Genomic DNA, 22,507 nt, shown 5'->3' on the forward strand with positions numbered 1-22,507 from the left:
TGACAGCTGAAAAATCGCTCTTCTATCTATGAAACAAAAGCTGTTTGTCGATTTAAACTTTAGGCGAGGGTAATAATCGGCAAATTAGAGGCTAAATCAACAGCTTAGCACCCGACATTGCACCGATTGATTAGCAATGAAGCTTGTTTTCGCTGCAAAGCGGAAGGGCAGGGCGCAGCCATGTTGGTCAACTCTACGTACAGAAGCAACGTAAAAATTCGAATCTCATGTACGCTCGTGAGTCTCACGTAGGCCCATGGCTTTCCGAGCATGCGCACTCGTCACCCGTGAAAGTTCCACGTTCGCACAGCTTCTACGTACGTGAAACTGAAACTGACTTATGTGCCCAGCTCCTGTTCGGCTTTCTTCGCCTCGGCAATCTGAGTGTGTTCCTGTCCGAGCAGCTTGTGAGCGGCTTCACAGCCGGCGTCTCCGTGCACATCGGCTCCAGTCAGCTGCCCGGACTGTTTGGCATCGACGTCACCGTGTACTCGGGACCATTCCTGCTCATCAAGGTAAGGCCTTCCGTCCCTGATCCTCCAAGTGATAGTTTTCATTAGCTAAATATACTCCGAGCAGTGTTATCACGGTATAGTTCACGTTCGCCAAAAGTCCCTCTTTTGTAGTGATCTTATAAATCAGGCTAAGGAATTTCACCCATCCGGGTTTACATAAAAAAAGGCATAATGCAGCAGACTATTATCAAGCGATATCTTTACTAGAAAAACCGTTGCGAATGCGGTATTTGAATAAGAATGCGGTCTTTTGAAATTGTCGATGCCACTGTCCCGGTGCGGATCATCTCTTCAGATGCAACAACTTTAAGACATTCTCCTATCGTCTGTCTTGTATTCCTGCTAGCTACCAGCCTCTTTACTATTCGAATCACCGTAAGTAAAAAAAATAGGAGGTGGAAGAGATAATAAATGTGTCAGTGGTGGGAATATTGAATGCTCGGGGAAACGAGTGTGATACCACCTCGACTGCACGCCCCATTTATTGCGAACGTAATAGTTCAAAGTTCCAAGAGGTGGAATTACTGCCCCCCCCCCCCTCCCCTTTGAGCACTTCAAATACAGGTAGAACCAATAAGCAGACCTGCTGATCAGAGCGTAAACATTTCTTGAACATACTGGACTGCTCGTACATGTCCCAAAAAGAAAGGCAGCATGAACCCGAAAACGAATGTACAGTAATAAGTGGTTCCGCAGAAATATGGCAAAATGTATCCTGATCAGTTAATACTATGCAACAGATCAAGGCAGCGTGCTGGTGAAACAATTTTAGGCAGTGAGTCATATGCTATTGCTTTTGACGTAACCCGCTTACCTTTTATAGACACGAGGTCCTCCCCTGCAATATACAATTGTACATAAAACATTTGTTGTGCCCAACTTGACTGCATCAACCGCAACAAACTCAGTACTCACAAAAATTAAAAATATCCAAAAAGAAATAAACACAGCTAATAAAACCATAACAAACGTAAGTAATTACAGAAGAAAAATATAAAAAGGATGTGAATAAATGAAGGCATAGAATAAAAATTCAACCGTGCCTCCGCTAGGGTACGGGTTTCATTAAAACGCACTTGATGTTTGGTTCGCCACATAATGTGGACGTTTACTCCATTTCTTTCTCTCAAACTTCCATAAAAAACGCATGACCTGAGCTAATTGAGTATTTAAAACTTTATTTACGACATTTTTGTATAGTGTTGCTAAGGTGGACCCTATATTGCGTGCAGTATCTCAATGTCTGTTAAAAGGGCCGTAAATAAAAATGCAGGCTCTAACAGTTTGTTTTAGAAAGCTTCACGTGTTCAATGAGGTTAGGAAACCTGCGTACGCAGCATGACCTCCTATACGGACAAAACCAGCAAAAGCGGAAGTAACACTGCACCAAAGATGTTCCTATCCAGTTCCATTAGAGCTAATGAGAAGGAATCCTGGCATATTGAAAACGTTGCTGACTCCTTATTGCAGAGCAATGTGGAGTTCTTCCACCGAATAGCTCAAACTCATCTCCCCACGCTGGCGCTGTCCGTCACTAGCTTCACGCTCATGCTTCTCATCAAGATATTCGTCGATCCGCTTCTGCTCAAGAAATTGGGCATTCCTGTTCCCATCGAAATGGTCGTCGTAAGTACACGATTTTTCTCTTACCATATCCACGCCAAATGCGTAAATTGTTGGACTGAGAGGAACATATTGGCAGGACTTCGTATAATGGAAAGGTGCCGCTGATAGTTGTCTTATCTAGAGCTTTTCGCTCACACAAAATTTGCTGATTCATTCCTTTTAAATTACGGTTTCAAACAATGATTCGTTGACACGTTTTATTGCCTTTTAATGAAGTGCAAAATAATGTTAATTTTTTTATGCGCTTGTGAATCCCAAGAAGCCCCATTTACAGCGGTTATAAGTTCATAAGCTAGGTCTAAACTATCGTACTTTGGGCCAACAAGCAGAACTAGCCGTACCAGTGTCAGTCAGTATGTCTACATCTAGCCACCAGTACAGCGTACGATGCGGAGATGGCACGGGTTCTGTTATCAGGCATCCCATGGCGATATCGCGTGCTAAAGAAGCCCATAACTCGCTTACCTACTCTTCTAATTGCTTCGATCAGAAAGACGAACATTGGATTACGAAGGTGAATATTGGAGACACGAATTTTTTAGCCGAGAGTGAAGCATGTAATCAGAGATCAGCGCATGTTTCATTGGGTGCCGGCGCTATTCGTATCTCTTGACACCTTTTTCGGACGTTAAGGTAAACCAACTTGGCCTCGCCAACCTATTACTTAAACAAACCTTTTAACAACGCAGGTCATCTTCGGGACGCTGGTGTCCAATCATCTCAACCTCGAAGGGTACAACATGAGCGTCATCGAGCACATCGCTCACGAGCAAGTATTTTCTTCTTATCGTGAACTTCCGCGACTTTCTTTTGGTTCTGATGCCACCGTTTCCCAAAATTAGGCATCAGAAATGCTCCGCGAGCTCACCTCATCGACAAAAACATGACCTTAACCTCGTAGTTTCGCAAAACATTATATTTAATTTGTTGCGTGTGGAGTGACGATACTGCAGATGTTTGCCTCTGTTCTTGAAAAACTACCTTGTGAGGCGTGAGGGGCAGAAAACTACAGCGGGCTGGCTTGCAGGGCTTTGGTAGAAGTCAATTAGACAGCGGTGAAAACATAACACACGTTTATTACTACCCAGGGGACTGCGGCTAACTGTCTCGCTAGGAAGCGGTGAAAAAAGGCACGAGCCAGCCTCCGGCAGCCCAAGTGGCCTGCCAGGCTCAGTCGAGAGAGCGGTTCAAACCTACACTAGACGGCGCTAGTAGTAAGGCTTTAGTTCGTCCCGCACACCGTGGAAAGCTTAGATAACGACGTACAATCAGCTTTGAAAGCCCTCCTTGTCTAAAGTCAAGGCCTTCTGGAACGTGATGTTATGAACTGGCACTTTGAGCCCACCGGTGGTGTGGATTTTTAAAGACGTGCTCACAGCGTAACATCAGTTTAGATCAGCTGCCTTTTTTTTATTTTTAGCCCTCTTTCGCACCTGGCAACTTAGTTAAAGCACGGAGTAATTTTTGTTACTAAGAAACCCTATTTCTTTGGACCAAGAGTCCGCAACAGCAATATGCTAGAAAACCTCAAGCAACATGTCCACTATTTCACACATGCAATATATTGCCTAAAAGGCGCAGGTGCTGAAAGAAAATATTGTAATGCCACTTTCCACATATGCCACTGCCACAGAATACCGCCGTTGAGTTATTATACAACATGATACATCAGACATGTGAAAGAACATTGTCGTCAGTGAGGCGCCCCACTGGTCTACTGCACTTGTAAATCGTTGTGGTAGCAAAATCAGGGCAGTAAAACTAGTACGGCGTACTTAAATATAACACAAGGGAGTCAACAGCCAACTGCTATAAGTTTTTTATCTTGGCTTCTCAGTTCTACGACCACATTCGAACGACGCGTTGTTGGCTAACACATGGGGATGCATCGTTTCCAGCATTAGCCTGTGTTTACTCTGTGTAGATAAATATGAATATATGTGCGGACCACATCTAATACTTTTCATCCACCATAAGTTCTTTTGCGAAGCAGTCGCAAAAAAATTAAGTTAGTTACCTCTATCACTGATAAGAATATACAGCCAAAGCATCCTGCCGGTGATGACATAAGGTGCGGAAACATGACGCCTTACTAAACAACTAGAAAGGAAACTTACGCCGGCTCAACGGGCCATGGAACCAATAATGATCGGAGTAACACTTAGAGGAAATTAGCTTCCTGGAACAAAGGACAAACTCAGTAGAGGATATCGTTGTTCAAATAAAGACAAAGAAATGAACTGGGGCTGGCCACGTAGTGAGGCGAAGGGACAACCGGTAGACCACAATAGGAACAGAGTGGATACGGAGAGACGGCACTTGAAGAAGGGGAAGGCAAAACTCTCGATACAGAAACGAAATAAGGAAATTCCGAGGCAGGGAATACACTCGAACAGCGACGGCCGGGAGCAGTTGAGGTCGATGGGAGAGATCTTGAAGTGGACCTAAATAGGCTGTTGGCGATGACAACGCAGCCTGCCCTATATTATATAAGGAATGCGACCTGTCCTGCATTTTGGTACATCATATTCTTAAGTGAAGGATTTGTTTACAACAAAAGTTACTGGGTGTACGGACAGTGACACATAAAAGTCAAAGCTGTTTGAAGATGGCGGTCGTCCAGCCGGAGTGCAACCTCGTTTTCTTTCTTCGTTCAGCTGGGTAGCTAATTCAGGCGCACATTCCATGATTCTAATCCATGGCGGGTAATCGTTTTCGAATAATATTTTTGACCACTGACTGCTCAAAATTTATAACATATTTCTTATAGTTTTTTGCCCACAGTCGTCATTGAAGTTACAACACCGAATTGTGAGCAGTAAGTTGCGGCTGTGGCTTTTCCTGGTTCCGAAGAGATGAAGGACATCAGTCGTAACTTTATGAGCACCGACATTTGGCTGCCGAAAGCACCTACTTCCCTCGGATGCCTAAGAAGGTCTATGGCTCAATTATATTATACAGTATAGATTTCAGTAGGCTAAATATTGCTTTTTGATGAAGTATACCCACTGGGTGTCACAAAAAAAACTCACGTTATCCTGAATTGTATAATATCTAATTTGACACTAATGGTTTCCGTACGCTGGTTGTAGCTCTATGGTTCCACAACAGCGAAATTTAGCGGGGCACGACTAAAAGCTCACAACGTTATCAGCGTGCTTGTTGACTGGTGCCTATTTGCTTTCGTTCCCAGAATGCCCCGACCACACGTGCCGGTCTTCTCGGCGCAGCTGTTGACGCATCTGGCCGCGCCAGCCCTCGCGGTATCTGTGGTCAGCTACGCCATTACCATTTCGCTCGGTCGCATATTCTCCAGAAAGCACAAGTACAACATTGACCCAAATCAGGTAAGGTTTTATGGTTGCGCGGAAACATTGTTTTTATTCCTATTCGAGCTAAATAGGCACATCAAGTACGTCACAAAGTTGGTTCACCTTCCAGAACCAAAACTTTCTCTACCGGGCTTTAAATGGGCTACAACGGAACGGGAATTCAAACTAAAATGTCGGGCACCACCGGAGAATTTCGTAACCGAAATTTACAATATTAGAGGAGCGTGCCCTTAGCTTTTTAACACACTGCCCCAGTTTTCTTGAGGCCAACGGAAAGAACTCCGTGTCCTTAACTGCTTAACTGATTCCGTGTTTGTTAGGTACGTTTTCTTGCACTTTTAGAAACGACATATATAAACGCCAATTTTCTGTGTATTTTTTGTTCATCGGGCTGTGCGTCAACAATACGTCTTAAAGGGACGCTGAAGTGATTTGTAAATATTGCGGGACCACTTGCGCAAATTGTTGTCTGGAGTCTCATGTCCATGTTTAGACCACTCTCGCTGCGTTTACGCGACTTTATAGTGTAGAAAAATGAATTCTAAAGTGCTGTCCTCCTCTCTGCATCCTACTTGCCGCTTCTTTTCTATGACGATCAATCGAGATGGCTTTGGTATGACTTTGAATCGAAATGGTTGCGCTACTGCACGGCTCGCCGACACTCCGACAGAATTAGTCAGCCCAGCGCTTAGTCGGCCGGCCGCCGGCGGGTCTCCGCAATTCGTTCGCTCAGTTGATTTTTTTATTATGAGGTTTACCGCGCCGACGTTTCAGGCGATGAAGCACGCCGTAGTGGAGGGCTCCGGATTAATTATGACCACCTGGGGACCTTTAACGTGCCCCGAAATCTCGAACACACGGGTGTTTTTGCTTTTCGCCTCCATCAGAAAAGCGGCTGTCGCAATCGAAACTAAGCCACAATGCGAAATTTGCCTGCAAGAATGTGTCTTCAGTTTTTTAGTTTGAGAAACTATCAAGCTGTAAGTCCAAGTATGTCAACACGAAGCATCGCTGACTGGTACACAATAGCAGAAAAATATAAGGCCAGTTAAATGCGGCAGAAGAGTCAACAAAGTTAATGTAGGAACTCAGGAATCATTTTTGTACAGCGTAAAACCAAAGTGCGGGAACCACTTTTTGGGCTGGGTGAACTAGCACAGCGGTCAGCTGCACGATCTCACATTTTCGATCGCTTTACTGCCTAGGAATGCCGTCGTGAGAGGTGAGATATGCGGGAGAATGTGGGAGCGCTTACTGCAGAAGCGTTATTTGAGAAACAGACATCTAAGCTGCTTGGAATGCTGAAAATAAATAAAAATTGTAAACAGGCTATACAATGTATACATTATATTTCCGCTGCTGACGGCGCCGGCTTATGGCCGAGTTGTCTGGAGCATAACGTGCATTGTTTTGCAATTCACAAGTTCGAATCCCCGATAGCGCATGCGTTTTTGTTGTTGTTGTTTTTTTGTTTTTTGTAGCTGATTTATTTGTTTTTGGACAATGCTTTCTATACTAAATTCACGATTTTCGAGTTGTAAAGTTCATTGCCCCACGAGTGAGTCCGCAGAACGCGGGCGAACTGACACTCTTCGGCGTGGTGTGGACATAAGTACCGACTGCTTGTGGGAACAATGCCGGATCAGCCAACCCTTGACCTTGTTCGAACACGCCTAGTACGCTACAAGCACGAGCCAGGCAAGCTCCAAAGGTGGAGTCAAAGCGCATCGCGTTTGAGCGTCTCCGGTGACGCGGAGGGCGTTCACCGCTGCGTGGGCCTGGGCTTGGGATGGTTACGATTCCAAGCTGTACTGGCAGGCTTATCTGACGCATCTTACAGCTTACAACGTGCCTAGGGAGCCTACATGCCGGCGGCAGGTAGGCTCCCTAAACATGGCATAAGCGTGGTATGACGATTACTGAGAGATCGAGAACGCCCAGCCAATAATAACGTCGGATGCCAAGTATATGGTTTCACACAACCGAAACCCAAACTGGGGCGGTATTCCCGTGTTTTGTCCCTTTTGTGTCCCTTTCAAAAGTGTCCCTTTTGAGCGAGCCCTGATTGGCTAAAAGCGAACACCCGGATGTCACGCCTTACAAGCACGGCGGAGCTATGAGCCGTGGCTACTCGGAGCATACAATTTGGAGCAGACGATTTTTCGTCGCCTTATTGTTGGTTCGCTCGCGGAACAAAAAACACATAAAAGATACTCTGATACGGTTTCACTTCTTTAAAATGCGTTTGCAAGAAAAGTTACGGTATTTTAATCAAAGGCCCACTGCTTAACCGGAAGTACGTCACGATGAAAGGGACGCAAAAGGGACGTTTTCAAAGGGGACAGTTACGAGAATACCGCCCCTGGTTTGAATTCTAATCTTGGACACCGTACATCCAACATCGCATCTCGTATGCACGGTACTGCTGTTAGTTGTTGCGGCCGATGCAAATGTTGCATAATCATATTTCGTCTGTGAGGCTTCGTAAAAATAAATACTACTGCTTTATCGAACGGATAACTTATGGAAAGTGTGTTCATTTAGGTCAGTCTATGCAATGCAAAAAAACACGGGAAATTCACTTCCGTGTCCGTTTAAGCTATAATGCTGAAAACCAACAACAATATACCGTACAAAACTGTCCTTACCCCAAAAATGGCTCAGGTTTATGCTTCTAAACATAGATGTCACGAGTGAAAGTAAAAGCTATTCGCAAAGTGTTTCCTTAAAGTTTGCTTTTACTTATATTTTGTGGCCTGCGATCTAGCTATGTCTACTGGATGATTGAATTCATCCAGTAGACATATCTACACAGGCTTAGACAAACAACCCAAGCGGTGTGCCATCGATGACAAGAATTTCTGCGGGCCAAGATGCCGGCAAAGCAGCCGTTAAACCTCGCTTAGTCAAGTGGCTCCCTTCCGCTGAAGTACACGCAGAGACGACCCAGACTGCGCTGAAAGATCAGCGCTGGCGAAGCAGCCGTTACACCCTACATCGCATCTCGTATGCACGGTACTGCTGTTAGTTGTTGCGGCCGATGCAAATGTTGCATAATCATATTTCGTCTGTGAGGCTTCGTAAAAATAAATACTACTGCTTTATCGAACGGATAACTTATGGAAAGTGTGTTCATTTAGGTCAGTCTATGCAATGCAAAAAAACACGGGAAATTCACTTCCGTGTCCGTTTAAGCTATAATGCTGAAAACCAACAACAATATACCGTACAAAACTGTCCTTACCCCAAAAATGGCTCAGGTTTATGCTTCTAAACATAGATGTCACGAGTGAAAGTAAAAGCTATTCGCAAAGTGTTTCCTTAAAGTTTGCTTTTACTTATATTTTGTGGCCTGCGATCTAGCTATGTCTACTGGATGATTGAATTCATCCAGTAGACATATCTACACAGGCTTAGACAAACAACCCAAGCGGTGTGCCATCGATGACAAGAATTTCTGCGGGCCAAGATGCCGGCAAAGCAGCCGTTAAACCTCGCTTAGTCAAGTGGCTCCCTTCCGCTGAAGTACACGCAGAGACGACCCAGACTGCGCTGAAAGATCAGCGCTGGCGAAGCAGCCGTTACACCCTCGCCCATGCCCGTGATACCACCGCAGTGAGGCTAGTCAAGCCAAGCGATAAGAAAGGCGCAGCTTGGGCGCCGCCAGCTGAAGGTCACTTGGGACGCGATTAATTACCTTTGAATATGCAGCGCAATATAGCTTTCACTTTAAAAACTGAGCCCTGGGCTGCTAAACACTTCTCGCACAATATATCTGCGGTAACTTCAGGGGTAACACATCTTGGCGTACATTTCCCTCCACTGCAGCACTTTCTTAGATTTCAAGAATATTATCCGTGAATCTGGCTTCTGGAACGGACTATCTAGAAGCATTCTCTCATGAAACCTCACCAAATCACTCTGTAATGCGCTTTGCTTCGAAGAATCGACGACTTAGCTGAGAGAGCCAGCCACTTTTGCTTCGGTGCACGTTGTGAGGGCGCGTTATAAAGCTATGTGTACATTACAACGGAACGCCCGAATGCGTGTGCTGAGAAGCTGCTTTGTTCTCTATGAGAGCCTTTTTGTTACTGTTTGGTTTTCGCGAAACTAACAATGTATAACCCACCCTTTAACATCTTTGTCCCGCAGGAGTTTATCGCCTTGGGCGCTTCCAACATGTTCGGCGCCTTTTTTGCCTGTTTTCCCGTTGGAGCGTCTGTTCCGAGAAGTTCAATACAGGAAGGAGCCGGAGGCAGGACGCAGGCAAGAAAAGAGCTTCGTGTTATTGTACCATGCGCGCAGGGGTGAAATTGCTGCTCCTTTTGCTGCACTTCAACATTGTGTTTATTGCGAAGACCTGGCATCCCTTCCGATTGTTCTTACTAGTAATCTGCAGCCTCTGTTAAAGTTGGCTGGAGGACCAAGCGGCGATGAGACTGTTGGAAGTGAATGCTGGGGGAAGAGAATTCGGCTCATGAACACTGCTCTGCCTTACAGACGTAGTCGCACTGATATCCCAGACCCCACCGCGTCGATCGGAGCGATCTGCCGTAATTCGTTTAGTGCTGTTAGCGCAGTACAAAAGAGCTGTAACTCATTCGTTTAACGTTGTCGTGTCTGATAACGAAAAAAGAGTATTCGACAAATATTATTGCTTGGTTTCATGGCTTGCTATCGTATCAGGGCTTATCTTCTGGCCAATACATTTCTGAGCAGAAAACGAAAGAATATATGCGAACTGCCAGGATGGTCGTGCGCCATCAGTTCGCTACTGCAAACATATTGCCGATATTATTACTTCTATGACTTGTAGATAAGGCCTCGTTGAGTTCAATAGTGATATCTTCGTCACTGTGCATTTAAATGATTATTTCCTGTTCTAAACAGTATTTAAACGGAATTACGGCGATATTTTGCTGTTGAACGAGGTGGCATATATCTTAGGTCTTTGATTTCGCACTTTCTAATTACAGCGCAATCAAGTGATTTGTTTATTTTATCTGAATGGTAATATAGAGAGTGAAACATTTTATGATTGTCATTATTCAGAACGCCGTAATTGCGCTCGCTTCTTCCTCTGTATGAATGAAGTACATGAAATGCAGGTCACCGGTCATTAAGGCAGTGCGCGTTTTATTCGGTGGATGCACCTACTGTCACGAAATGAGATATACCACTGCGCGACTTGTAACTAGTCTTCCACCACGTGACGGGGACAAATCTCGCGGAAAAGGCAATCATAACACGCCATTTTTTACGTCGTCGTCGTAGTATGGCACTGAGGTGTTTTCAGGCGTGGACACCGTGGTTTGCACTCTCTTCTAAGCTGCTGACCTATTAAAACGTCAATAAAATATATATAAGATGCCGCAGTGCTATTCTGTAGTAATGCCCGGTGTGAATGATGGCGGACCTGTCGTTAAAAGAGAGAAAAATTTACGCCAACTGAAGAAATGGAGACAGAATAAGAGAGCGAGTAAATATGATACAAATTGGTTGCTCGGCAAGCAAGCTCGATAGATGGTCGATAAAAAGCACAGAAATTTTACGCTCCCTAAAATCACACTTCACGGACCGAAGTTGTGAATAAGTGTGTGGCGGTGAAATTGTTTATTAGTGAGAAGGAATCATATTTTTAACTTGTTTTTTGCCAAATTTTTGTAGAAAAAATGCAGCAAGCTACCTTACTGTTCTCTGTGACCTAATAAAGCAGAGCCAAGCTGGGCGCCAAAAACAGTTATACGAAGAAACGCAAACATATGTTCCCGCAAAGTTTAGCCATGAATGCAGGTTACATTTAAACTCCAGAGACGGCATTTAGGGCATCGGCATTAAAAACACTCCCAAACTTTGTTATTTGCTTAAAAATAAAGAAGGGCGACTCAATTTTATTTCGTTCTAGTGAAAGAAGCAGCACCAAAGCGGGCGAAAGGTGACAAAACGGCGCAAACACACGCGTGCCCATAAAAGAGAGAAGTTGTTTGTTCCTAGATCATGGAATGTTCCCACTTCCAATAAAAGAAAAATAAACTGCGTTAGAACGGTGACTTAGGCTTGTTGTTGCGTACTAACTGATATTCAAAACTGCGCAAAAAGACCGGGCAAGAAACGACGACACACGGCGCTGATGTTCCCGCACGAAGTCCATGAGGGTGTCCTCGCGTTGCGGACAATGAACACTACGCCCACGAAAGGACGCTTTGCATGGTTTACACTTGAGCAACTTGCTTTTCTGTGCTCTCCAGTACCGGACGCATTTTTCTGAAACGCCAAACTGGCCCTGAGCGGCCAGTTTGCCATTCGCTTCAGCAAAGTGAATAACTTTTATCTTAAATGTAGCTTAAAAGATGTCGTTATCCTAAAAAAATAAATGTTGACGTTGTGATGGAACATACCCGCGAAGGGGACTGACGCCGTATTCTACGCGAGAAAGACGAAGTGCAAGGCCAAGCGCCTGCTGAGTAGTTGGGAGAAGAAGAGGTGAAGGAGGCACGGGCGCAGAGAGCGAGACCCCAGGCAGAGAGCGAGACCCCAGCCAGGGAACGAGGCGGACTGAACGGGGCACGGCTCTGTGCGACCTCAGGGCGAGACGTCTGGTCTATGCGCCACAGTGAGGCAAGGCCGTCGCGAGTCTCTGCTACGGTTCCGGGCGTCGCCGCCAAGGCCCGGGACATCGTCGCCAGCACGGGCCACCATCGACCGGGCTCCGGCGTTCCGAACAGCGCGTGACCGGGCTCGAGGCGGGAGCAAGGCCGTCAGCGGACCCGGCGGAAAGTCTTCTGGCTACGGAACCTGGGCATCCAACCTCAACGACGCGGACACCGCTACGAGGGCGACGTCGGCACCCGCGTCCCATACAACCGATGTGAGCGTTTCCTGCCCCGGGACGTTTACGCGGGGACGGTGCGCGGACTTTGTAGTTGCGGGCGCTGGAGCGGACCGCGTGGGCTGTTTTATCATCTGAGTTTCCCCTAACGCTTTGTGAATTCCCTTTGCCATTAATTCAACCCTCTGTGCTGTCCAGTCTGTAAATACAATGTCATCTCCTCATCCGCACTAAGAGCGTTCCCTCCGTTTCGAGTGATCCGGCCCATTTCATTACAAAAAAGTGGCGAGCCTGCCAGGATCCTATCATTAACATCTGCGGAAATTGGTTGAACGCTGTGTGCGGACGAGTGATCTAACAGTTTGAAGATGGATTTGGAAAAGTTAATGGCAATAGGGTCACAGTTAGGCTTGACGGGACCCGAACTTCGGGAGTGGATTGAAAGCAAGCGTGCGGAGGAGAGGGCTCAGAGGGCAGCTGAGAGAGAAGCCCTTAGAGAAGCAGCGGAAAGGAAAAAGGAAGCTGACGAAAGAGAGTTGGCACTCCTCCAACTTAGGCTGCGCATCCAGGAAGGGGCGCAAAACACTCCAGCAGTTACTGGAGAGAGTAGCGCTGGCCCCAACACGCTTGTTATCAACCCACAGAAGTTGCTACCCTTGTTCGACGAGAGGCGAGACGATTTGCACGCCTATTTGCAAAGGTTCGAACGCGTAGCAACGGGTCAGGGTTGGCCCCAAGACAAATGGGCTGTTGCCATTAGTATGTGTTTGTCAGGGGAGGCACTTTCAGTTATCGGCCGGATGACTGCAACAGAGTCGTTGGACTATGCGAAAGTCAAGAACGCTCTGCTGCAACGGTTTAAGTTTACTGCCCAAGGCTATCAGGACAAGTTTCGCAAAGCACGAGCTGAGGATGGCGAAACAGGGAGGCAGCTAGCAGCAAGGATATCCGGTTATTTCGATCATTGGATTGAAATGACCGGGATACCAAAAACATTTGAGGGTCTCCGTGATCACGTCATTGCCGAGCAGTTCCTCCGCTGTTGCCATCCGAAGCTCGTAGTCTTTTTAAAAGAGCGCCAGTGCAAAACTCTGGATAACTTGGCAGATTACACCGACCGGTTTCTGGAGGCGCAAAACCTCCCAAATCTTGGGAAAGGCCCAGATGACGCAGATCAACCGCAGAAGGATGCGCAAGACGCGCAGAAGAAGCAAGCTCCCAAGTGCTTCTTGTGCAACCGGCCGGGCCACCGCGCTTCGGACTGCCGCAGCACCGCAAGGGATCCACCGAAGTGCAGCGCCTGTGTACGTGTCGGACACAAAACAGAGGACTGCCAACCTGGGTCAGACGGTGAAGAGCAGTTTGCTGCTTGCGCACTGACCATGGCCTCTCCAAATCATCCGGTGTGTAGCCAGCGGAGTGCTTCCGGAGCAAAAGGTTATCCTTTCGGCCACGACCGCGGTCAAGGCACTGGAAAGGGCGCGTTTTGCGTGAATGGCATGCCTGTCGTGGAAGGCCGTGTTCAAGGGAAGCCTGCTACAGTGCTTCGGGATACTGGAAGCAATACCGCCATCGTTCGGAGAGATTTGGTTGAAGATGGTTGCTTAACCGGAAGAACAACCCGGGTATCACTTATAGACGGCTCCATGAAGCAATTAGCCCAGGCGAGGATCCATGTCGACACTCCGTACTTCGTAGGTGAACTCACCGTATCGTGTATGGAGCGGCCGATCTACGATCTCGTCCTCGGGAACCTTCCAGGTGTCAGAGCGGTGGGCAACCCGGATCCTCACTGGAAAGGTCCAGGCGGGCGTTCACTCAATCTAGTGGAGGGTATCACCAAGGAGCTTGTCTATCCGAGCAAGAACGTTTTGGTGTCGGCCGTCGCACAGGTGACCTCATCAAACATCAAGGCCTGGAAAGCGCTTGTGATTCCGACCACGGACACAGAAAGAGAACAGCTCGCCCGGGAGCAGCAAAGCGATCCTTCGCTCAGAAGCTGCTTCCGCAAGGTTGGACAAACGGTCTCATCAGGGAAAGGCGGGAGCTACCGTTTCGTCAAGACCAGCGACGTCTTACATCGTCACTTCCACCTTTCAACGGGTAGAAGATGCACACAGGTCGTTGTGCCCAAGTCGAAAAGGGAACCTATCCTTCGATTTGCACACGAAGGCTTCGGCGCAATTCATCAGGGCTTACGAAAAACCGTCTACCGCATCTTGGACGAGTTTTACTGGCCGGGTCTGCGCGGAGACGTCAAACGCTTCGTCAGGTCATGCGACGGTTGCAAGAAAACATGTACGGACAGGGTGAATGTGTCCAAGCAAGGAAAGTGTGACTTCATAGAAACGAATGGGTCTTCCCTAAACCACGGTATAAAGGGCTCGAACCTACCTCGTCCACAGACCTTAAGGAAGATCGTGAACTTTGAAAGACCTACAACGAAACGGGGCCTCCAGTATTTTCTCAACTTGACTTGGCGCTACCGGAAGTACATCCCGAATTACGCTGCAATCGCCAAACCCCTCACTGACCTGATGGACACAACAGAGAGAAACAGGGTTGCTTGGGACCAGTCTCAGGAGGCAGCGTTCAGCATATTGAAGCAAAAGCTTTCGTCGCACTTTTGCTCTGACGACAATCCTTTGCAACCTGTCTCTCCGACTCTTACCAAAACAAAAGAGCGGGAATAACCTATTTTTGACAATTCCTACAATCGGCTAAGCATGTCCACAGTTTTGCACTGTCGCTTTCCATTGTACGAGAATATTTTGTGTTAATCCTGCCAAGAACTCTTTTACTGTATGAGCTTACCGTTCTATTTGACGTGCCTTAGCAACTTGCATGCTTCCGTAGGACACAATTTTTGTGAGGACAATGTTTTTGTGTACCTGTTGGACATTTTGGGACTTTGCTTTGGACTGTAGAATAGTTGTTCCCCGAACAACTTTCTTAAGCGGGGGGTAATGTGATGGAACATACCCGCGAAGGGGACTGACGCCGTATTCTACGCGAGAAAGACGAAGTGCAAGGCCAAGCGCCTGCTGAGTAGTTGGGAGAAGAAGAGGTGAAGGAGGCACGGGCGCAGAGAGCGAGACCCCAGGCAGAGAGCGAGACCCCAGCCAGGGAACGAGGCGGACTGAACGGGGCACGGCTCTGTGCGACCTCAGGGCGAGACGTCTGGTCTATGCGCCACAGTGAGGCAAGGCCGTCGCGAGTCTCTGCTACGGTTCCGGGCGTCGCCGCCAAGGCCCGGGACATCGTCGCCAGCACGGGCCACCATCGACCGGGCTCCGGCGTTCCGAACAGCGCGTGACCGGGCTCGAGGCGGGAGCAAGGCCGTCAGCGGACCCGGCGGAAAGTCTTCTGGCTACGGAACCTGGGCATCCAACCTCAACGACGCGGACACCGCTACGAGGGCGACGTCGGCACCCGCGTCCCATACAACCGATGTGAGCGTTTCCTGCCCCGGGACGTTTACGCGGGGACGGTGCGCGGACTTTGTAGTTGCGGGCGCTGGAGCGGACCGCGTGGGCTGTTTTATCATCTGAGTTTCCCCTAACGCTTTGTGAATTCCCTTTGCCATTAATTCAACCCTCTGTGCTGTCCAGTCTGTAAATACAATGTCATCTCCTCATCCGCACTAAGAGCGTTCCCTCCGTTTCGAGTGATCCGGCCCATTTCATTACAGACGTATCCCTCGGTGGCCAACTACGCGGCCATGTTTATGTTCACTAAGTAAAAATAAAAAGTGAACATTTGCACAACTGCTGACCTAAGACATTTTTCCGAAGAGAAATACACGGCAGGACAAGGCGTACTGGAGCTGTCTTGGCGAAATGAGAAGTCTTGCAGGTGACAACCCAGAACTGATAATCGAGCCGAGAAGTAATAATGCATACGTGTTAACGTGGCCAGCACCTGGCGATGACAATCGCTGCCATAAACACAAAGCACTGACTTCTTTGATGGCATTTTGTCGATAATACGTCGTGAAATAATACATCGATCGCTTTGGTCGATACATTGATGTTCCCTGCGAGAACCAAAACCATTAGCTGGAGGGACCCGTCTCGTTTTTCCGGATAAAAAGTTTCCCTTCTATTGACACCGCATTTAAATTTCATTCGTTCGTGCGACTGCTTCCTAATGTCTAGCAAACGAATTTTCCCCAAAAGGCTGCTACGACATATGGTTTTAGTTTATTCTAGTTTATTTATTATTGTTGCAGATTATTACAGTTCGGTGTTGTATGAACAAAACAGTCGGCAGGGGTGAAGGTACGGTTGTTGGTGACAATTGTGATTTATTATCTAAAAACGTGATTGTTGCTTCGAAAGAAAGCGACAGCACTTCAGACGGGACGCGGAGGGAAGTACACGAACACTCGCGTCCCTTGAATTCAATATTCAAGGTATTCTAAATTTACTGCCCCCATTAATCGACTTGCTTCCACGCAATAACGCTTGATCAACACAGGTGCACGTCGTATGCTGTAATCCTGCACTCTATAATTTTGATTTTTGGCCAAATTTGGGACTTTCTAAGGATCTTTGTCGAAATACTATCTCATTTCCCTTTTACGCCCTATGCGTTTTGGGGTGTATTTTTAGGGCGTCAAAATACAAGTATTATAAGTGCTAACTCGCACATGCCAAGGAAATATCTGGCAATAGCAACTTGCTCGATTTGCGACTTGGCATAGGCTTCAATCCAAAGAAAAAGCAAGATATATTGCTGCTAACCTTGGAATTTGCCTAAAACATAATTTTTTTACAGGTCGTCAGCTTCGTCAACTCTATCATTATTTTTATTGTGATCACATGTCTCAGCTCTTACTTCGAGAAGCTTCCTGTGGTAAGAAACGTTTTGGTTAATTTTATTATTTCCTTCTAACAGTGTACAGCTGCAAGTAACATTGTTTGGATATAATGAATAACTTTTGCATCATAAAAACAAGCAGGTGCTAACACTGCCGCAAAGTTATAACGTGTGACAGATTAGTTTGAGCGGAAAGTGTTTCCAGCAAGAACTTTCCTGTGTCTCGCTTCTACCTCTGATTGAGTCCGCTAAACACCCATCAAACATTTAAGCCTAAGTCCACTTACATAGGTATTCTTAAAGCACGCATTTGCATAATGTAGTATCTCTCAAGCAAAATTTAGTAACGGATTGCTTGAAGCGACCCCTTCATAATTTGTTTTGCTTACCTCGTAATATGCAAATTACAAGAGGATGCGTAAAGCTCCTTCATTTTCCCTGAGCTTAGCGTATTCGGAAATATGCAAATCACAAGAGAATGCGTAAGAGTCCGCGATAAATGTTGCCTAAAGATCAAACGGGGCGTTCTCAAATTGTATTAAGTACTTAGTGGTACAGCTTACGTCTGGCTGCGCAAGTCATCGGTTCAGAAAGTTTGCAATGCCGCTAGATTAGTACCGCCCTGCCCAAGTAAGCACAAAAAAATCTGTGCATCAAAAAGGCTGTCCCTTCAGAGGCACGTTATAAAGAAGTTTGGAGGGCAATTGGTGGTATTAATTCTAACATCATGAATACAAAGATGATGATGATGATGATGGTTGGAGTTTTTTGGCGCAAGGCCAGCTGGGGCAAAGAGCGCCAAACAAAAGTATCTAGAAGAAAATAGTGGCTACTAAAGCATGAATACAAAGAGGTATACTCCATTTAAGACAATACTTTTTTACTAAATTTATTTTTTAAACGACATTACAAGAATTTGAACCGGGCAGTTACCCTGTTTTAAGTGCCTATCGTCGAACAACGAACAAGAATTAGTAAGCCTAATATAATATTATGAATGCAATAATTTCGGTGCCACGCGCACTATCGTACGTCATTGTGGAGTTCAGAATGATAGGTATAAATTCACCAGCTGATTTGATAGCGCCCAAAAGGATATTTCCAAATGAATATTCAGCTACAAAACTGCCTAGAATAATAAGAAAAAAACGGTTTCCAGCTAATTGGAAGGCACTTCAAGAACCTACAAAAATGTTAAACTGTGATGTTTTCGTTTTGTTTTGCATTGTCCAGTGGCGCGCTCCTTTTCTATTTCAGGCCATTCTCTGCACAGTAATTTTTATTTCATTGAAGAAGGTCTTCCTTCAAGTTCGAGATTTCCAGCGATTCTGGAGGGTATCGAGGATAGATGGCGTGAGTAGTGACTTACAATCTTCACAAAATACATTAAGCTATGCTCACCCACATCCTCTTTGAACAAGCTACAAGGGTAGGCGAGTAAAATAAATACGTTTCAAGAGGCACAGCTCTAAACGGAATACAGTAAAACCTCGGTAAACAAAGTTAAAGGGGCGGGGGGGGGGAGTCGTAATTAATTTGTTATGACCTTTACTTCGTTACACCCATTGTCTATTTGTACCGAAAATTTACATGCCAGAGGAAGCACTCACCCCTGAAACTCACAGCAGCCCTCAAAAACAAGAAAACCAAGGAAAAAAACAGCAGAGAATCGTTACCTTATTCGCGCCAAACGCCACATCCATCATCATTCGATAGCGCACGAGCTGCCGGCTGACTTCGCAGAGAAAGAGAGCTTGATAGATTTTTGCTGCGTCTTCTTCGGGCAAATGATGGCTTTTTTAGCTGCAGCCGCATTTTGTTTTCGTTCCTCGCCGTCAACGTGACCGCGAAAGAAGCGGCGCAGCAGGTCTACCGCACCCCGGCAGGGTGCCTGGAGGAACATACAAGCACGCTTCACCCTGGAGACGCGCAACCTCGCGCGTGCGTGCTGGTGCTTGCTGTTATTTTAGCGCGCTGAAGTTGGCGGTCACTAGCCATCGCGAGTTTTGAATTACCGCATAATATGGGCGTAACCTTCACTGGACTCGGCCAGAAAGCGACACTAGAGAGGCACAAGCCTCCATCCTGGAAGACCCCCACGACCTCCAGCGGTGGCTCGGGGGGCTCCACCACCGCTCCCTTCTTGACTTTCTTCGAGAGGGGGGTGCTCATCTATACTTCTAAATGAGTTATTTTTATGCCAACGGGCATTCTATCGCAGAAAAAAAAAATTACCGCATCCGTGATGCGACGTAAACCGTCCCGCGCTGGGAGACATTGACCGGACGGGTACCAAAATGATCCAAAAATTTTAGTTGTGGAACAAAAAGCTTCGTTATACCAGAGTCCTTCAATGCTTTACTGGTCACGAAACTGCTCCGTAACTCAATGGGAGAGCTTCATATGCTGCGTTTGGCCGCCGCGCGGTGGCGCCACCCTCTCACTGAGGTCACTCCTCGGGCGGCGTTGCTCTGGCTCGAACGGCGGAGCCGCGGCGAGTTGTGTTTGTTCTGTGCGGGAAAAAAATGTAACGTGCATATGGCGCTCTCGTGATGCGCCTTAAGTAGTGCAACGACGATGCCGAACATGTGTTGCGCCCCGTGATGTCGTTCCTTGTACAACGATACCACAGAAAATGTTTCCTTGTTCTGTTGACCGAGCGACGGGCAGCTGCGTGAGAATTGGAGGCTCGCCATTCCAAGGCAAGCAACGGGAGATTTCAGCTTCGATTATAAGTGTGTGACAGTGTGTGTAAATGCACTGTGTGTGAGAATGGAAAAAATCAATGTACCATTTTGAGAGCATCGTGGACCTAGAATTGTACAAGGCTAACTTAAAGCCGGATTTTTGTCATGTCAGTCAGGTTGTAGCGGTGCTTCATTACCTGTTGGCAAACTTGTATTACTTTGCGCTCAGGCTCGCCTGTAAATAAGCTTTGGGCTTATTTGGCCTTTGCTTTGGCCTTGTGCTTTTACTTTTCAAATTTCCGCGAATTATCCTTAGGGTTCGTTTTGTTTGTTTTGTAACCACGCGTGGCCGATTCCGGTTTCTTATCTGGCGTTTCAACCGGAGCGCCCGTTTGCACTGTTTGTCGTACGTCCCGTCGGGCAATATTGTTGGATATGGAAAGGGTGCCACCCTGTCGCTAACTCGATTTTTTGTTTCTTCGACAATGTTCTCGATCCTATTTCCATGGATCTGAAATTAATAACGTTTCGAGACTAATGCATGCATAGCAAACGCCGCGCAACTCACTTTATCGACGTTCATCTCTGCACGTCACACTGCGGACTGCTTTTTCGACGCTTGTGTTTTATTCTAGTCTTTTGTAGTGCAGGAGATCGCTAGCTCGCTGCGTTCAGGAAAGCTTTGCTTCGTTCTTGGCTACGTGGAAATATTCTGTTTCCTCCGTGCGCTGCACATCGCAGCGCGAAAAAATAAATTTTTGTACGCTAGACCACGCTCTTTTGTCTTCTTCGTAACATTGAAATTTTTTGTTGCGTGTGATAAAATCAGTTTTATTGTTCTTTTTTCGCTTCCTGTTTTTCCAAGTATTGCAAAGCGTGGATGCAGAAAGACACATGGTGCAACATATATCTCTTCGTGTTTTGATCCTTCGCGTTTCTGCAGCGTTTTTAGATGTTCTCAAGTATGTACCCATTCATCGAAACGGCAATACTATTGGGCTATCTCTTTTAGCGTTCTGTGCAGTCCAGAGCACTCAACGGACTCATTAAGCGTAGTCTGAACGACGCGTACTTGGTTTCTTTCAGTTTTTTTTATTGTATTATCCATAGGCCCGCAGCAGTCTGTGACTACACAGCTACCGTATATGTGGTAATTACAACTTTGCTTTAAGAAAAAAAGCAATATAGATTTAAAAATCCGTAAACACGATGGCGCACGCTTGTGCCAGAGCACACAGAAGCCGTTGCCGTTCGCGGCCGAAGTCTCCGGTAATTTCCTTTGAAAAACAAAACCCCATTGAAGGCATGTGATATACACAATGACTGGACTATTCATCGCTAACTACTACGGAGAAAAACACACTTAATCAGCGCGCAGACACCAAAAGCAGCAAGCATTTGCACGCCAAGAGCTGGCCAATACGCCGCACGCGCGCGGCTGGATGACCTTCGTGCGGCGGTGGCGCCTGTAGTGGCGCGTGCGATCCCTATATGAAACGAGCGCCGAAGTTTCGTGACCAGTAAAGCATTGAAGGACTCTGGTTATACTCATTGCGAGGAAATTTAGCATCGTTAAAACAAGGTCCTAAATGCATGGACGTCTACTGGAATTTCAAGGGGAATTATGATTGCTTCGTTATATTCATTTGCACTTTATATCCCGTTTATTTATGGCGAGTTTTTACTGTATATAAAATGTCCTGTACAGTATTAAGTTGAAATGTGGAAAACGGTTCTCTAGGACACTGAGAGTCATGCGCATAGAACCTGTCAGTTGTCTTCACCTCGATACACCCCAATGACCAGCCGTTGCGATAAAGGGGGTAAAGTGACTCAGTGAAGAGGCACAGAACCCGATTTACAACCAAAAGGGCAGTCACCTTTGTGGCAGTGCGTGATGCAAGCATGACGTTTTTCCTTTTAGAATGACACAACGCAGCAAATGTTCATGATGCGAAAGCCTTAGATATGTATGGTTTATGGAACGCGTTCTTAGGTACACGAAATAGGAGGCGAGCCGGGCCGTGCGCGCCTCGAAATGGAAGCAGCCGCGGCGGAGGCGGGTAGGCAGGCCGTTCCCGCACGTGAAATGGAGCCACCTTGAAAGAAGGTAACGACGCGGGGGAACTGAAGGTTACTGGTGACTTCAAGTGGGTGCTTCGGAGGGTGCTGTGCCGCCGGCTGGCCAAAAGGTGACAGGCGCAGCCGCAAAGTTCATCAGAAAGTTCAGCATCAGATAAACAGCAGGTCTAACCAGGCATTTGCCTTGACAGTCTTGAAAAGTTATATGCAGTCCCCGAAATTTGTTTTCAATCCATCAATCAATGAATTTATTCATGATATCTCAAAACTGTACATGGGGCTTATATACAGAAGGAGGTCCCAAGGTCGGAGACTGTAGCGGGACCTCCTGTACGGAATAACTTAAAATAAACCGAATAATAGCAGCAAATGATGGAAAAGAGGAATGTGTACACGAATGATGTAAAGCAGAGTCAACAGGTGCAAGTACACGGTAGCCGTAACTATACAGAATCAACTTGGACAAAAGCAGAAAAACAAAGCATCACAAAAACTCTGGTTATGTCTGAGGCAGGGACATGAGGTAGCACTTTAACGCTTTTTTTTTTAATTTGTGTAATCTGTTGGAAGACTTAATGACGGGTGGCATAGAATTCCATAGGGATATTTCCGAGA

General features: G+C 46.5%; 1 protein-coding gene across 1 annotated transcript in view; it reads left to right on the forward strand.

Annotated features, from left to right (window-relative positions):
- The window catches only part of LOC144141619 (prestin-like), a 62,770-nt gene that overhangs the window by 21,781 nt on the left and 18,482 nt on the right, over nt 1–22,507 (forward strand). Inside the window, exons 4-10 of the mRNA XM_077673161.1 lie at nt 351–515; nt 1,986–2,141; nt 2,831–2,910; nt 5,335–5,488; nt 9,626–9,739; nt 17,082–17,159; nt 18,381–18,476. Of these exons, the coding sequence (XP_077529287.1) occupies nt 351–515; nt 1,986–2,141; nt 2,831–2,910; nt 5,335–5,488; nt 9,626–9,739; nt 17,082–17,159; nt 18,381–18,476 (843 nt within the window). The remainder of the gene's footprint in view (nt 1–350; nt 516–1,985; nt 2,142–2,830; nt 2,911–5,334; nt 5,489–9,625; nt 9,740–17,081; nt 17,160–18,380; nt 18,477–22,507) is intronic.

The sequence above is a fragment of the Haemaphysalis longicornis genome, unplaced genomic scaffold (assembly GCF_048455015.1).
Source record: "Haemaphysalis longicornis isolate Haplotype H1 unplaced genomic scaffold, Haemaphysalis longicornis Haplotype H1 scaffold_6, whole genome shotgun sequence".
In the NCBI taxonomy this organism is placed as follows: domain Eukaryota; kingdom Metazoa; phylum Arthropoda; class Arachnida; order Ixodida; family Ixodidae; genus Haemaphysalis; species Haemaphysalis longicornis.